The sequence below is a fragment of the Penicillium malachiteum genome (assembly GCF_028827825.1).
Source record: "Penicillium malachiteum strain IBT 17515 chromosome Unknown utg000004l:1.0-4883003.0:1.0-4884900.0, whole genome shotgun sequence".
Lineage (NCBI taxonomy): Eukaryota > Fungi > Ascomycota > Eurotiomycetes > Eurotiales > Aspergillaceae > Penicillium > Penicillium malachiteum.
The window spans coordinates 2813734-2829557 of NW_026643097.1; the positions used below are offsets into that span (position 1 = coordinate 2813734).

The 15824-nt window shown below is 46.1% G+C and overlaps 8 protein-coding genes across 8 annotated transcripts; 4 read left to right on the forward strand and 4 right to left on the reverse strand.

The window, feature by feature from the left end:
- Positions 1–311: 311 nt before the first annotated feature.
- N7483_009122 (uncharacterized protein) lies at positions 312–1179 on the forward strand (the record flags this gene model as incomplete). Its single annotated transcript, XM_057092549.1, has 3 exons — positions 312–565; positions 626–896; positions 952–1179. The coding sequence occupies 3 exons, from the start codon at positions 312–314 to the stop codon at positions 1177–1179; spliced, it is 753 nt and encodes a 250-aa protein (XP_056943723.1).
- A 1381-nt stretch (positions 1180–2560) lies between these two features.
- N7483_009123 (uncharacterized protein) lies at positions 2561–4342 on the reverse strand (the record flags this gene model as incomplete). Its single annotated transcript, XM_057092550.1, has 4 exons — positions 2561–2708; positions 2769–3442; positions 3513–4007; positions 4094–4342. 4 exons carry the CDS (start codon positions 4340–4342, stop codon positions 2561–2563), a joined length of 1566 nt encoding a protein of 521 aa, XP_056943724.1.
- Positions 4343–6470: 2128 nt separating this feature from the next.
- N7483_009124 (uncharacterized protein) lies at positions 6471–7431 on the forward strand (the record flags this gene model as incomplete). The annotated part of the gene is made up of 2 exons (XM_057092551.1): positions 6471–6745; positions 6807–7431. 2 exons carry the CDS (start codon positions 6471–6473, stop codon positions 7429–7431), a joined length of 900 nt encoding a protein of 299 aa, XP_056943725.1.
- Positions 7432–8478: 1047 nt separating this feature from the next.
- Positions 8479–10257, reverse strand: N7483_009125 (flavin monoamine oxidase family protein; the record flags this gene model as incomplete). The annotated part of the gene is made up of 5 exons (XM_057092552.1): positions 8479–8730; positions 8806–9650; positions 9734–9880; positions 9937–10011; positions 10074–10257. The coding sequence occupies 5 exons, from the start codon at positions 10255–10257 to the stop codon at positions 8479–8481; spliced, it is 1503 nt and encodes a 500-aa protein (XP_056943726.1).
- A 1076-nt stretch (positions 10258–11333) lies between these two features.
- N7483_009126 (Choline transport protein) lies at positions 11334–12209 on the reverse strand (the record flags this gene model as incomplete). The annotated part of the gene is made up of 2 exons (XM_057092553.1): positions 11334–11981; positions 12135–12209. 2 exons carry the CDS (start codon positions 12207–12209, stop codon positions 11334–11336), a joined length of 723 nt encoding a protein of 240 aa, XP_056943727.1.
- Positions 12210–12743: 534 nt separating this feature from the next.
- N7483_009127 (uncharacterized protein) lies at positions 12744–13046 on the reverse strand (the record flags this gene model as incomplete). Its single annotated transcript, XM_057092554.1, has 1 exon — positions 12744–13046. One exon carries the CDS (start codon positions 13044–13046, stop codon positions 12744–12746), a length of 303 nt encoding a protein of 100 aa, XP_056943728.1.
- Positions 13047–14055: 1009 nt separating this feature from the next.
- Positions 14056–14424, forward strand: N7483_009128 (uncharacterized protein; the record flags this gene model as incomplete). Its single annotated transcript, XM_057092555.1, has 1 exon — positions 14056–14424. One exon carries the CDS (start codon positions 14056–14058, stop codon positions 14422–14424), a length of 369 nt encoding a protein of 122 aa, XP_056943729.1.
- Positions 14425–14478: 54 nt separating this feature from the next.
- Positions 14479–15544, forward strand: N7483_009129 (flavin-containing monooxygenase; the record flags this gene model as incomplete). Its single annotated transcript, XM_057092556.1, has 2 exons — positions 14479–15037; positions 15120–15544. 2 exons carry the CDS (start codon positions 14479–14481, stop codon positions 15542–15544), a joined length of 984 nt encoding a protein of 327 aa, XP_056943730.1.
- Between the last annotated feature and the right edge of the window lie 280 nt (positions 15545–15824).

Here is a 15824-nt window from a genome sequence, read left to right on the forward strand (position 1 = left end):
TATAATCCGTGTTAAGAACTTTATAGACTCTTTACCATGTTTTTGAATGCTTATTTTTAAATTTTTCTCTTTTTTCTCAAAATGAAAATGTTTTTTTTTTGGACTTGGTCTCCACTCCCGCAAAGGCTGCCCAAATAGTCTTAGATCAGTTTATACTGTGGGGGGCCAGTTCAAATTTGCCATTCCTTCAGACATATAAGGGGCCCCCAGCTCGATAAATCCTTGTAGAAGGTAATCAAAAACTTCTTTAATTTTCATTCTGTTCTTCAAGTTCTTCATTGTCCAACTTGAATATTTTACATCAGCACAAAATGGGCTCGACGAACGGCATCTACCCCGCGGATTTGGCCGTATACTTAGTCCTTCTTCCCATTGTGATCTATGTTTTCTACTGCCACAGATATCTCAGCTCACTACCATGGTATTACATGACCATTTTCTGTTTGGCTCGAATTGTAGGTGGTGGGATGGGTGTCAAGGATAGCTCCAGTGAGGCTGCTGGTATCATCCAGAGTGTTGCTATTACACCTTTGGTTCTGGGATTGGATGGTTTGACCCATGAAGCGTAAGTGATATCTGCTACTCCAATCTTTGAAACAATTCAAAACTAACATGTTTGTGTCAGTCGTTCATTCCGCTTCCCCGGTTACCACAAGAAACTCGGTATGGCCATGATCGTCGGCACATCTGTTGCCATGATTGCTGCTATTGCTATGTCTATCACTGGAGCGCTGCACGTCTACGCTGGTAAGACTGGCGCAACTTGGGTCGATCTTTGGAAGGCTGGATCTGCCGTTACTGTTGCTGTGTGGGGAATTCAAGGAATCTGGCTCTTCTACACCTTCATCTCTCGTGCCGGAAAGACCACCGGTCCTAACATTCGCTACACCAATGTGGTAAGCAATAGTTTCATCCGATAGATAAAGACCGCGCACTAATCGAATATTATAGATGCTGGGTTGTGGTTTCATCGCATTCATCTTTATCGGTGTCCGTGTCATCTACACCCTCGTTGCCGTTGTCACTGAGGAGAAGAAGCTGAGCCCTATCGAGGGTACCATCGCCGTACGCATCGTTCTGATGTTCCTCCCCGAAGCTATCTCCACCATCGCCATCGTCACATCTGGTTACCTCACCAGGCATATGCAGGAGGAGGAGAAGGATATCGCTCTCCAATAAGCGATACTGAAAACTAGAAGCGGGGATTGATGTCTCCTGGCGTATAAATTGATACCTACTATTACTTGTTATTGAATCGGAAATTTGGGCGGACGCATTTAATATGCATATACTACTGTACAGTGGAGTTTGGCATTCGTTTTAGCAGCTCTGTATCTGAGCACTTATGAAATCTATTTCCTTTTTTCACCTTCAAACTTTCTCCATCCATACATCATTGTCTGTATACATAGTAGATTTAGTACTTCCTAATATGTATTATGCTTTAGTCTGGTTTATGAGGTCCACATCTCAGTTCTACAAGGTTGGAAACATTTGCACGTAAACATGCACCTCTCAGTCTCCTGCATACAGGAGCTGGCCCCGGGGCCACTGATGGTCTGTCCAGATATTCTACTTAGCATACATATTATGTCGATCGGTGACGGAAATAACATTTGAATGTTGCTGCATCGATTGCTCTTTAATGATGTTTGTGCGATGAGGAATAACGTCATATTGCAGCGGAGAAATCCGTATAGAGTAGATCAAACTCCGAAGCCATATGCAATCGTCATAGGGCTCCATGACTGACTTCGGGAGCTTATCTGATTACTTTTAGTTGTCAGTGGCTCCAAGAGGGTCGTGCATTGAATCTGCCACGTTCCCACGCATGGATCGGAGCCATGTGGTCCTAGCCATCCTCCGCCTCCTATTCGATATCTAGATACCCACATTCAGGTAAACATCGATCGGAAATTTATGCGTCTTTTTATGACATACCCTCGGAATATTTGTGCATAGACCTATCAACTCGAAGAACGTCAGATGAGCTGAAAAACAGACCAAATTGACTTTGGTGAGGAAGTAAGACGCCGCACACTTGAACTTGCAATATATTGAAGTTTCAGACTTATTGCTCAACTTACACTAGGCGTCCAACTCATGTGCTGAGGCTGGACGTCCGTAGAAGGGAAATCATGCGATTGGCACCACTTTGACAGATTAAGCCTCGAAAGTGACTTGCGAATTTGCGTCACTATTTGAGACAAAAGGCTTTTTCTCAGTTCGCGGGCGTAGCTGAGTCTGTTTAGGGATAACAGTGCGAATGAGGTGCTAGTAGTACCTGTTGCAAGTAGTCCCATCTGGCTAAACTTGATAACTGACTGAAATGAAATTATAATCATTCCATGATCTATCTATAACCAACTCAATCTATTCTATGAGCCTTCTATCACCGTCTATCATGTATATCTATCGTGTGTAAATACCAGGTTGTAGTGGTTCCTTCAAGTTCTAAGGCTATAACCACCCCCGGATTCAGAGTAGCATGCAGAGAATATGCTCTCAGGTGTAGTTCAAAAAGTCTAGCGCTGACTCAAGTTTCAGAGCCAGTGAGCCATCAGAACGCCACCTCGCCGTGTTGCCGTCTCCATTTCTTGCCGAATCCATGAAGCACCATGGTCGGAAGAATACTGACAGCCACAATCATACCACAAACAACGCCCGAGCTAGCAGCGATACCAACAGTATCAAACAATGAAGGAAACCTACCCCAAGCGTTAGAACAAGAAAATCAAATGTAAGTTTTGAGGAAATTTTGCACTCACCAAAATGGACCAAGGAATCCCCAAATCTGTCGCACGAATGTAATGAACACACCAACGCTCGCCGCCTCTTGAGGATAACAATCCATCGCATAAGTAACCATAACAGTAGTAACGAGTTGACTACCCGCAGCAGCGATTCCAGTGCCTATAATCGGGGGAACACTCCAATGACCCGACGGTGCTTCCTGAGTACAAATCAAGAAGATGATCAATCCAACACATGAAAGTGCAAAGCCAAAGTAACTAAGCCAAAGTCGAAACTCCGGAGCAGGTTCTTGGCCCCGCTTTGCACGCATACGCATCCAGTAATCGGATAAGTTTCCGCCCATTTGTTCGCCGATGATGGATCCGATGATCATGCCCAGGAACTGCAAGCCAACCTGTTCGGTATTGAGGTCGAATTTCGTTTGGAGGAGTCCGGGGATCTCAACTGTTGTCATAATGTTGCAGAAAAGGAAGATCATCGCGTAAGCGCATGTTGGGATAAGGATGCAAGGACGCGTGACCATTGTCAAGGGCTTAACGAATTCGAACCAGGTAAATGGGGTGGGATCAATTCGACGGACGGAGAGGTATTCCCTTTTGAAGGTTGATTCTTCTCGCCATTCGCCGCTATCCACGTAGCGAGTTTCTGGGCCGAAGAAGAGGTAGAGAATAAATTGACCACCGTTGATCTGAGATTCCAATATAAGCATGATTCGATACCTCTAAAAAATATTTTCAAATGGTTTCGGTGAGACTCACCATCGCTAGAACCCAATAAATCCATTCATAACCAGCCCGATACGCCACGAATCCGAAGATAAATGGTCCAAGGGGAACACCTAGTGTGATCATCACAGTCCAGATTCCCATATACCGAGCACGATCTTTCTTGAAGGTCGTTTCCATCACTACGGCACTTCCAATCGCCGAGGCAGGCGAAATGAAGAACGCCGCCAGAGCACGGCATGCTGCAGTTGCACCATAGGTCTTCGTCTTCGCACAACCAATATTAAACACGAGACTGCAGATGAGGGAAATGAGGAAAATAGGACGGCGACCATAACGGTGGGACAGGGGTTTCCAGAAAAGCGGTGCACCACCCAGAACGGCGATCTGGAGGGAAGTGAGGTAGCTGGCGGACTGGGTTGAAACACCGTAAATTTCAGTGATGTCTGAGTATGCGGGAATGATACCGGCTGCTGCGAAGGTTCCCATACAAGCGTGGAAGGCAACAAGAATTAAATTCATTATTTTCTGCAGGAAGGGAAGATCATTAGCCATCCAGCCAAGTTTTCCTCCTACATCCGGCACCGTCATTCTGAAAGCGACAGGACACTCACCTTCCATTCTGGCCAATTGTACGGATCGGCAGGGTCCATCGCAGGAATCGGGTCGAGATTCAAGGTACCATGTCGCTCCATCAGATAATCACGGTGTGGTTTAGACAAGTGTGCTATCTCAGCAGGCAAATCCGCAGCAGGAATCACATTTCCTGCACTTTCCACAAAGTCCATATTCTGCTTTGCATATGTCTCCTCGACCTCGTGGTCTACCGCCCCAGGGGACTGCATCTCCAGATGGATAGCCATGGCCGTGTATAGTACAGCTTGGTTTGGGAGTTGGATTACAATGACAAGGCCTGGGCTGGACAGGTCACGGCAATTCAGGCTCGGAGGAAGGGCAGGACGGATTCCCCGGAATTACCCCACGGGTCGTCCTGGGGCACTAGTATTTCGGCTCTCCTCACTCCAGAATTAGTACTCCGTAATGCCGTGGAGACGCAAAAAAAAATCCGGTAAATGCATTGGCCTGTAGGCAGTGCATAGAAGTGGGTTTGGATTGTGGCAATGGAGACATGACTCTTGGATTCCCACTGAGAGATCCAATTGATCCAATGATAATGGTGAGCTTGGAATTTCCAGGAATCTCAGTGGATCTTCGATGTGGAGGACTAGGATATCCTGGGTATCTGGGGGTTGGAACGGCTAAGTGTTTTAGAGGTGGGAGGTGGGGAGCTATTTGTGACAGCAAGGGTCCAATGGTTCAGTGGGCTTCGAATTCTGGAATGGAAAGTCGATATTCATTTCCAAATGTTCAATTGAAATGGGATAATCAATAAACTCCTCATTGTACGGAGTATATCTTGTAGAGTTGAAGAGTGCCGTCCCGAAAATCGGGCCGTGAACCCGGAAAAGGATCCGATTCCGTAGGGCCGTCGGTAATGGCAATGGTGGAAGACAAATGCCGCGTAACCCAGCCGAATCTAGACCAGTAATGCGGAGAACTGTTCTCTCGGTGAGATTTCTGGATTGTGGGGATGAAGCAGAACCTGTTCTTGCCTGGGGGAGTGGAGAGTGATATGTCAACTTCAAGCAGATGTGAGACCTTTGGAATCACTCGAGCTGAGTATGAGTTGTACTAGTAGAAACATTCAAAATGTTTGAAGAGTCAATTGATGACTACATATCTAGAACAAGAAGTCAAGATCTGGAGTCTAAAAAGTATAATCGCCCTGGTGTGTACTAGTAAATGTGGTGGTGGCGCCTCTCCTCGCTTGCAAGCCATTCTTGCCAGTGGTATTACGACACCAGTTGACGGCTGAGATTGTCAACTTGAAGGTTGAGATTCAAGTTGTTTGATCAGATTTTGTTCGAGTTTGTACTGTTTGCATTGTTTGCATACTTCCCCTGAAAACATGCCACATTGGTCTTTGTAGTCTCCCTTTGTTTACATCCATGGATCCCAACAACTCTATTGTACTTTAAATCATCTAGATCTCCGAGTCTCTATACGGAATAGAATAGAATCATCAAGACCAATACATCTCATGATCCCTTTGCCAGTGGCTATATGGTAGAATTATTATATAAGACAGCACTTGAGTGTATGCGGAGTGTCCGAGTCTTGGGTACAACTAGTACTACTAGAGTAATACTATTCTCCACATTCCGAGTCAACTTCAAGTTGAACTGTATTAAGTTGACAATATATGTATATTCAAACTTGAAACGTGTTGTCGAAAGCCCGACTCGGAGTCTCCGAGTCCGGGCCAGTACTCAAGTGCTATTAGTATTTTCAAGTTCCCAATAATACTAGTACAGGGCTACTAGTATCTATCAGTTCTGAGTGAGAGTGCCAAAGTGTGGAAATTCAAACTTGAATCTGCGCTGGGGGTTCACGTGGAAAACGTGGGGGTATTGTATCATATGATGGTCGCAACGGAGCATTCCAAGGTTCTAAGGCTGACTGACAACGGGTCCATCTTGCGGGTAGAGCAGCCTCTTAAGTGGCCCCAGCGGACCCAAGGATTCGGAACGAGGAGCCAAAGTCCAGCTCACCTACATCTTCACTGCAGGTACATATTACATGGATTTTATGCCCATCGACACTCATGGAGAGGAACACGTTTCTCATGCGTCCAATCATTCCAAGGTTGCGATAGGTGAAACGCAGTGTTACAAATTGATAGCCCGTTCGCAGTGATGCATGGATTTTTTTTTTCAGCTTTGATCAAGGTGCTTATCATTGATCCTACTGAATCCTGATACACATCTGACCAATGAAACAAAAGCACGATTCGAGGTGGGGGCTAAGGGTAATGAGTCCATATCGTCTTGGCAAGATCTCAGGGCTGACACATCTCACAAATTGATCAACCGCCTGGTCGGGCCCCTGAGCCGGGCACTTGGATCCTCAAGCTTGGAGGACATCGCCAGGATGACCACCACTGCCGCGAACCCTCTTACCACCACCTTTGTGCCGCCTACTGAATGCACCACCGATACATACGATATTTCATGGTCCCAGAGCTCCGGTTACACATGGTGGTGGGAGAGTCTAGGCGGCCAAGATTGGTCCACTTGCTTCCCATCCCAATATGAACCCACGAGCTACTTTTCTCCGGGAATATGTCCAGAAGGCTATACCGCTGCCGGGGAGTCACAAGTCACCAGCGGTAGTGGAGTCGAGACACGAGCTACTTGTTGTCCCAGGTAATCACGAGCATCTCTCATATACTTGCGCAAGCAGTGATTGACTTCGATCTTGTCATAGCTTCTACAATGCTCAAACCGGTGACGATTGGCCCTGGTATACGACAAATCCATGTACATCCTCCAACGCCAACGCTAGTTCCGTCTATAGCTATACTGTGACTGTCTCGGGGACTTCAACTGTGACAGAAACTGGGACTTTTGGCGTCAATGCGAAAGGTGTTTCAATTCGGTGGAAGTCAACAGACTTTGCCTCGTCAACATCAACTCTAAGTTCAACCTCGGATTTAATAACGAGTACAACCACGAGTCAAACCGCAGCAGCGACATCAACAACGGCAGCGAGCGATACCAACAACCAAAAATCGTCCAGTGGTTTGTCGACAGGTGCAAAAGCAGGTGTTGGAGTTGGAGTCGCTGCTGGTGCTATCTCACTCATTGCTCTTGCTTTCTGGCTATATCGGAGACGGCAGAAGACTGGTTATATTCCGACTGGTCGGTCGGAACATCCAAGCGAACTAGGCGCGACCCGGCACACCAGCGAATTGGCTGCTTCATACCCACAGACTACCCAGACAAAACCTCCGATCGAGTTGCATGCAATGTACCCGCCTGAGATTGGCTCAAGTGAAGGAGGTACACCACAGCAAGCAATGTCTCCGGTGGAGCTGGACACAACTCGATGACCCGGGCCCTTGTCAAATGAATATGTTGAGAATGCCGAGATATGGTGAATATGAGTGAGCATTGTATAGCATTGAAATGTTATAATATAAATGAGTCATGAACCTCTTGTCAATAACCGATGCCAATCGTTGCCAGGAGCCCAACCAGCATTATAATATGAAATCATATCCATGTTTCGGGAAAGCCAATAAATGAACAGTAGTGCGGCTATAATTGGAGAACATAAACTCATCACAACCCTTCTACTAGTAGTTGGACATGGAGCTGATTTGGTAATCATACTGCACGAACCTGCCTGTGGTCCATTGCTTGCCGGCATAAACAAAAATAGCCTAATGTCTGTGGGCGTAACGACCGAACGCATCAATCGCGAGTGGTTATCCTGTTCAAATCTTTGCTGTTAGTCCAACCTATGTAAGTGAATGTATTCCAAGGTTTTAATTCTGATATGAAATTTCGGATGTTTTAGTGTGTACTAGTAGTTACTCCTGGTTGCCTTTGGGACGTGGTTAAGATCTACTACTTACAGTCCACATGTGTCTTTCAAAGGCACTTAGCGCGAAGCACTGCCAGTGGCTGATACATCCCAAAGCCTGAATCCGCTTCGCAGAACATATGTTTCAACCATTGCTTTGAGGATCTTCGTCCTGTTAATCTGTTTCGTATAGATTAATATGATATGAAAATGCATGTGCATTGATACGGATTGACGAAGATGGTGACAATGTGCCACAGATTCATGGATAAAGAGGCGGATCATATATGTAATCAGTGCATGCTTCCAACCTTGGAAGTATTCACTGGCATAAAAACATGTAAAACAGAAATTTTGAATCATACTCAAATTATTACTTGTACTAATGGAGATGGAGGATTTCGGCTCATGCAAGTCTGCACTCAGGCTGTTAACTTAAGGCTTACTTGAAATCTAGAAATTTCTATCCAGTGATGGCAAGTCCGGTACAAACGAGTAAATAGAGAGTAGTATATACGAATCCTAACAAGACCTAGACAATGAAACCCCCGATGCTAACCTGCTAACACATTTAAAGCTTTGGTCGGCGGCCTGGAGATGCGTCGGTAAGACGGAGCTCTCTCAACGCCTCTATAGCGCAAAGAGCTCCTTGTTCAAGCGCCCCATCAATAGAGGCTCGCCATCCATGAGCCCAGTCACCAGATGCAAAGAAGATGGCTCCGTGGCGCTTTTGAAGTTCATCTTGATACTTGGACATATATTCGGGTGCCCACCAAGCTGGGCCACCGTTAGCCCAAGGATCGGTGCACCAATTGTGGAAAACCTTCAAAGAATTTGTTGTTAGTTGAGCCGATACGAAGAAGGTAAAAAGGAAAACTTACAGTCTTCTTGATGTTACCGGGTGGAGAGCTTGGAAGGATGCGACAACCTTCTCCGGCTCACTTTCAGGGGTAAAGTTCGCTCTCTCATCACCACCAAAACCAACAATGTGTGCATTCCCCTGCGCAGTGACACCATCTCCATAGCCTTGTGCAATATGACCGGGTGAGCATATGCCGTTCCACGAAGCTAGGCCTGAGCCCTCCACTACCGCATGGATCTTTGTCATGAAGTTGATGTGTCCAAGGTCGATCGCCTCTTGGCGCGTAGGTGAGAGAGGTGGACTGAACTGTACCGTCTTGAGAATATTGAGTGGGATGGTACAAATGACACGGTGAGCTCTAAAAGTTCCGCCATTTGCTGTTGTCACTTTGACTCGTCCATTGGTATTATCAACTTCATCAGCAATAGCCGTGACCGGAGTGTTGAATGCATATTCTAAGCCGAAGTCCATTGCATCGTCAAAGATGCGTCTGGCAAAGGCTGACTGGCCCTCCCGAAGTTTGTAAGTCGTCCATAGATCAGCCAGATTAGCCGAGTCGTGGATAAGGAATGCATGTGTGCGAATGCATTCCCAGAGACTGGAGTTTTCTAATTTGCCGCCCGTAACAAGCATAATGACTGCTGAGAGAGCTCCCAGCTGCTCTGCCGTGAGAAGATGCTTGATTTGATCAATGCGCTCCTTACACGAAATCTTGTCAAAAGCCTCCACCTGCTCTCGGGGTACCACAACATTATCAAGCTGCGCATGTGGGAGTGGACAGATGTTACGGCACGAATTGCCGTCAACATTGACGAATATATCCCAGGCGGAGGATGTGATCTTGCCAGCTTCTTCGTGGGTGACGTTCCTTGCCGGTGCCCCTATAAAAAAAACTGCGTGTCAACATTTTCCATCCCTAGAATTACTATAAAATGATACTGGCCTCCAAGGAGCTGAAACATACCTTCGACATTCAACGTATAATAGTTGTTCTCGTGACCCTCCTGGTGAGAAACGATTAAATCGCGGTCCATCTTGTAACGTTGTAGTTCGCCCAGCACGTATCCAAAGTGGTAAGTGACATAGGTGCCGCCCATCTCGTAGAAAAATCCTGTATCCCGTCAGCAAGGCGTCTTCCAATGTTTTTTGGAGTCCACAGACACATACCATCATCATCACCCTCCACAGTATATGTACGTCCGCCAACTCGATCACGAGCCTCGAGCAGCAAAACCTTCCGATCTGCAATGAAAAAAAGAGATCAGTATGCGAAGTCGCAGAAGAAGTCTCCATGGTTCACTCACTATATGTGGCCAGATCGCGTGCAGCGCGCAGTCCAGCATATCCCGCACCAACGACAATTACATCGTAAGTCTCCTGGCGACTGCTCCTTTTCTCAGGAGGATAGACAACTCCTCGACATTTGAGTCCTCCCTTCTTCGTCCCTTGGCCCTGGGTCCAAGTATAGCCGTCTGTAGTCTTGTTCATTGTGTATTTCCTTTGCGCCTTAAGTAGATAAGCTTCTTCGATTTCAGAATGAATGAGGTATGGAAATGTGATGAGCTCAAACGCTCATGAGCAATAATAGGCTTAAATAGAAACCCAGTCTACATGAGCCCATATTCAGTTCGGGAACAAGATGAATATCGAAAATTATTACTGTATGTTTGAATAGGTGAAGTCAAATTTGGACAATTTCCGACAGTGGTGCTGGCTGACCCACTTTCCCCACCAGGATAAATTCCGAGTAAGGTACGCTGCATAATTCTGTGGAGGTCAAAGCATGGGGAATATCTAAGGCGGGGGGGATTCCAAGCATATTATCGCCGTTTGTGTAAATAGAATTTTGGTGGATTGTCAATGCTGTGGTCACTTCATATTGATAAGATGGTTCGGAATGGCCGGGGTTGAAGTTATCTTGTCTCTCCACTCCGAGTGAAGATAGTGAGACATGTATTTAGAGATATCACGCTATCTTATCATGTTTGACTATTCATCTCGTCAAATGGCTCTTTCACTCTCTCTTGGGACCTGTTAGTCGGGGTTGGTATTCCCAGTCAGTGTCACCGTGAAGAACGCTATGTCTAAGGATTCTCACAGATCTTTCCATTTTCTGAAGCCGGGAAGGAGATAGAGTTACTAGATTGTCTTGCAAATTGAGATGATTGATTTAGGAAATCTGCGGACGCAGTAGCCAGTAGAGAATTCCGCATGGTTTCTTCAAAGCCCTGGAGTCACCAGCACTTGAGCTGTATTAAGCGAAAGAAGACAGAAGATGAGCCAAAAGCAGGTTGAATCAAGAGGACTTTCAATTTTTTCATTATTCTGAATCTTTTCCACATATCATGATAGTAGTATCAACACCCTGATTGTCCATTTCATTGATTGATACCTAGATAATCGAGTACATAAATCCATACTTCATCCTAGTAGTGTTCATTTCCGCCGGCATAAAAGATATTAAGACATAAAAATTCAAGACATATCGTATCGTTCCAGTTGCATCTTAGGCTTGAAGAATTCATTCAAGTTCCAACTTGACGTTCAGCCCGGTTTGTACCCCCTTAATCCGAGTCATCTTGATCCCAGCCCTTCGAGGGAGAAACTGTGGTACCATCCACATGAGGCCCTGGCTCAATCCCTTGTAATACATCTCCAACCATAACAGGGCCCGTGAAACTCCTATTTTTACCAGCTCCCCACCATAGCGAAGCAATCAACAGAAGCGCAGCGACAGCCACTACAGAAACGTAGTTCATCGCCGTAACACTTGTTGGAATTGAAAAAGGGAAACAAAAAAGGATAGAGAAAAAGGCCACAAATGCGACACTGAGGAAGTTGACCAAAGTTCCAAAAACCTTACCAAGATTAAAATGACGCTGGGGCAGAGAGTCTCGGCCGGCGAGAAGAAGGAATGCTTGCGGTAGGGAGTATGAAAGGAACGCGAACACGATAGCACTCGAGATAGAGGTATTGAATGCGACCGTGCTACCAATGTAGATAAGGCCAAAGAAAAGGCAAAAAGCAGTGCTAAGAAGAGTAGCATACACTGGTACTTCATAGCGACTGCTGATGCGACTGAAAAAGGGAGAGTATGGAAGGCCTCCGTCTCTGGCGAATGCCCACGTCAATCTTCCAGTGGTCAAAAGGGCACCCGGAACAGTGCTAATAAACACCAGGTCCAGCCAGATCAGAAGAAATAACACAGCACCCTCTGATGGGATTGCTTGTCATAGGACCTCGTAAATCGGGAGACTGGAGGACATGACAGTGGCTATAGACTGAACGGAAAAGAGGGCGGAAAGTGTGAATGCTACATTGCAAACCAACGCCAAAACCGTAGCTAACATGATTGAACGAGGTACGTGTATTTCCGGCTTATCGATCTCTTCAGAGAGATGGGTTGCGGCATCGAGGCAGACATAACTGTAGACAACCATTCAATCAGTGCTGATTCAACATGTTCAGGGGGAGGATTTCACGAACATCCACATGCCCTGCCCGACATCCAAAAGAAAACTCATCCCATCGGACCATCCAGATGAATTCTTCCATCCTGCAAAGACCGTGGATGCTGGTTGCTTAGTGGGGCTTGCAGCTGCCAGAGTCAGCACAAAAGTGCCGAAACCAAGCAACGAACTCCAACAGAATATAGTCTCAATCTTTGGCATCCAGCGATGACAAAATGTAATCATACAAGTGCCTAGCAGAAGCAGAGCAACATAAATCAGATATATCTGCCACCTTGTGCAATCGTATTCTGGATGCCATAGTAAGGCAACCTCGGCTGTCAGCTGAGCAGGGTAGATAGTTGTGGAGCAGACAACGAAAAGCCATTCGAGCAAACCATGCAACAGAAAATGCTGCGAGGTTTTTATAGCGTGGACTAGCGACCATGAATGCATAACTAAGAGTTTGGTTAGATTGGTATGGTGATTGAGATCCGCAGAAATCCAGAGTAGATGAGGGATTACTTACTGGTATTGTCCACCAGACGAAGGGTATGCAGATGCCAGCTCTGCTAGACCTAGTGCTGGAAAAATGCAGAAAAATGCAGAGGCAACCGGAATCCATGTGGCTGCTGCAAAGCCACCGAATGTCAAGTGTGTGGACAAGAGACTTGATGTCGCAATCCATGCACTACAGACAGCGATGGCAAACGCCAACAAGGACCACAAGGTAAACTGTTTGGGCATACGATCAGGATGCCCTGATCCATAATGAGATGCGCCAAGTTCAGCGGCGCGTGAGGATTCACCCATTTGTGACTCTGACATCGTACGATCTGTTCAAAATGAACTAATTTGGAAAGACAAAACGCTTCAAATTGAGATCAAGTGTTTCCTTTAACCGCGTTGGATATTTAAACATCTATATATGACCCTATCATGATTGCTGATTGAAGGGGAGATTTGATAAGAAGTGTTATCGCGTGTCCATAACCAGGAGGTTTTCTACCCCGGTTTAATCTGACATGCCCCAGATGCCCAGGTGGAAACCATTGGAACCATCCGGGATTAGCGATAACAAGCGATCTAACTAAGTTCAAGTTCGACCCCAAGCCTCTTTGTAATGACTATTACAGAGTTCCCAATTTAAGATGGATCCCGAGAACCCTGATATTTTGCGGGGTTCACGCCGAGTTTCCTTTCCAGGCGTAATTACGACCCATTCAGCCTATCTCGTATTATAATATTATAATAACCCAAAAGGATCAGCACACGAGTAAATTTGCCTCCATGGACTACTGATCTGTGGTTAGATCGGAGGCATAATTTAGCTCCCATAACTCCGCGTTTAAGGAGTAGTTTCGGCGTGCTGGATAAGATGATAGGACACATTGCCACTTGTGAGGTCCTTCGTATCGTCGGCCTTTACTCAGGGAGGGGAAGGAGGGGAAATGATAAGTTCTTAGGTACGGAATGGAATGTCATAGGCATATCATTGGCAATAAAAATTATTGAAATCTCATATCTGAAGCATTATGTGTACGGAGTAGTGGGTTCAAGTTCAAGTTATGACATTGATTTTGTTCTCTACATCAATAGCATAACGGATATGCATGTCGGGAAATGACCCAATCGGTATATAATGTAATCCATCCATTAGGCATAGTGAAGACTGCATGTACCCACTGGCATCTGGCAATGCCTGAAGCTGTGCATATTTAGTAGCCATTGAATCTCCATTTACAACTCAACGTTCAATCCAGATTCCTTCTACTATTACCTTGCGACTTCTTCACTACACGTCACCTCATTATTGCCGATATCTCGATCGAGCGCCATGCCCGCCAGAACCGACCAAGTCATTGACGCACTCGTGGTTGGTGCTGGGTTTGGTGGTATCTACCAAACCTATGCATTGAAAAGGGATGGATATAACGTTCGCTGTGTCGAGAGGGCTCCCACAGCCGGAGGAGTGTGGTACTGGAACCGGTACCCCGGTGCTATGAGCGACACTGAAAGCTTTCTCTACCACTATTCCTGGGACAAAGAAGCTCTCCAAACCTACCCTTGGCCCAATCGCTACGTGACCCAGCCGGAGATTCTGAAATACCTCAACTTCGTCGTCGATAAACATGAGCTGCGCGAGCATATGCAATTCAATACTGCGATGGAAACCGCTACATGGAATGAAGAGCGCAAAGTTTGAAGGATCACATGCGACACGGGTGATGTTTTCATCGCCAGGTTTCTGATCACAGCCATGGGTGGTCTGTCTCAGGCGCACTTCCCGAACATCCAGGGAATCAATTCTTTCAAAGGTCGTCTGCTTCATGCTCAGGAATGGCCTGACGGTATCGATCTGACTGGCCTGAATGTTGGTGTCATCGGAAGTGGCTCGACCGGCGTTCAACTGATGACTGCAATCGCGCCCAAGGTCAAGAATCTCATCTCCTTCCAACGAACACCCCAGCATTCCGTTCCATCTGGCCAAAGACCTGTGTCGGAAGCGGAACGCAAGACCATTAACGAGAGTTATGATGAGATATACAAAGGAGTTTGGAATTCCGTTGCTGGGTTTGGTGTGAATGAGTCTGATCGACCAATGTCCTCGTACCCACCAGAGGAACGAAGAAAGGTTTTCGACTTTCTGTGGGAACAAGGGAATGCGTTCCGATTCAACCTCAGTAAATTCAACGACATTGGGACAAATCTGGAGACGAATCGCGAGACTTGCAAATTCATCAAAGAAAAGATCGATCAAATTGTCAAGGATCCAAGGAAGGCCAATGCTTTGAAACCGACCGGTCTTTACAATCGACGTCCGTTGTGTGACACTGGATATTATCAACCTCCGCGAGACTCCGATCGACTCAATTCTTCCCGATGGTATCCGTACATCAGATGGAAAAGTGCATGAGTTGGATGTCCTGATTTTCGCAACTGGTTTTGACGCGATGGAAGGTACATTTGCCAATATCACCATCCAAGGTCGGGATGGCAAATTGATGTCTGATCATTGGAAGCATCGCCCCAGCTCATACCTTGGAGTGACAATGGCTGGATTTCCCAACATGTTCATGATTTTCGGACCTCAGGGCCCAATGTCAAACGGTGCGACAGTCGTTGAAGTTGAAGGAAACTTCATTATGAAGCTTATCAAGCATGCGGAGAGCCGGGGCATTCCGGGTGGCACAATTGAAGCTCTGCCCGAGTCGGAAGAGAAATGGAGGGAGATTGTGACGAAGAAGCCAACACGTCAATTCTTAAAGATGCGCCTAGTAGCTGGATTTTTGGAACAAATGTGCCAGGCAGGAAGCCCGTCATGACATTTTATTTCCCTGGTCTGAAGGGTTGGTTAGCTATCACGAAGGAGGAGGCGGATTTTGGATTCCCATCTTACACATAAGTTGAATTTCTGTTTTTAGTTGTGTTCAATTTCATTCTGTAACTTGTTCATGAATAAAGCTGCCAGTTAGTGGGCACGCGGACATCCGAGTCTGGATATATTGTTTGAAGTTCAGACTTCGAGTCGCATCCATGTTGGTGCAGTATTAGTATTATGTAGGAGCCCTGGAGGTAACAATCCAAGGTTGAAATTGATTGACC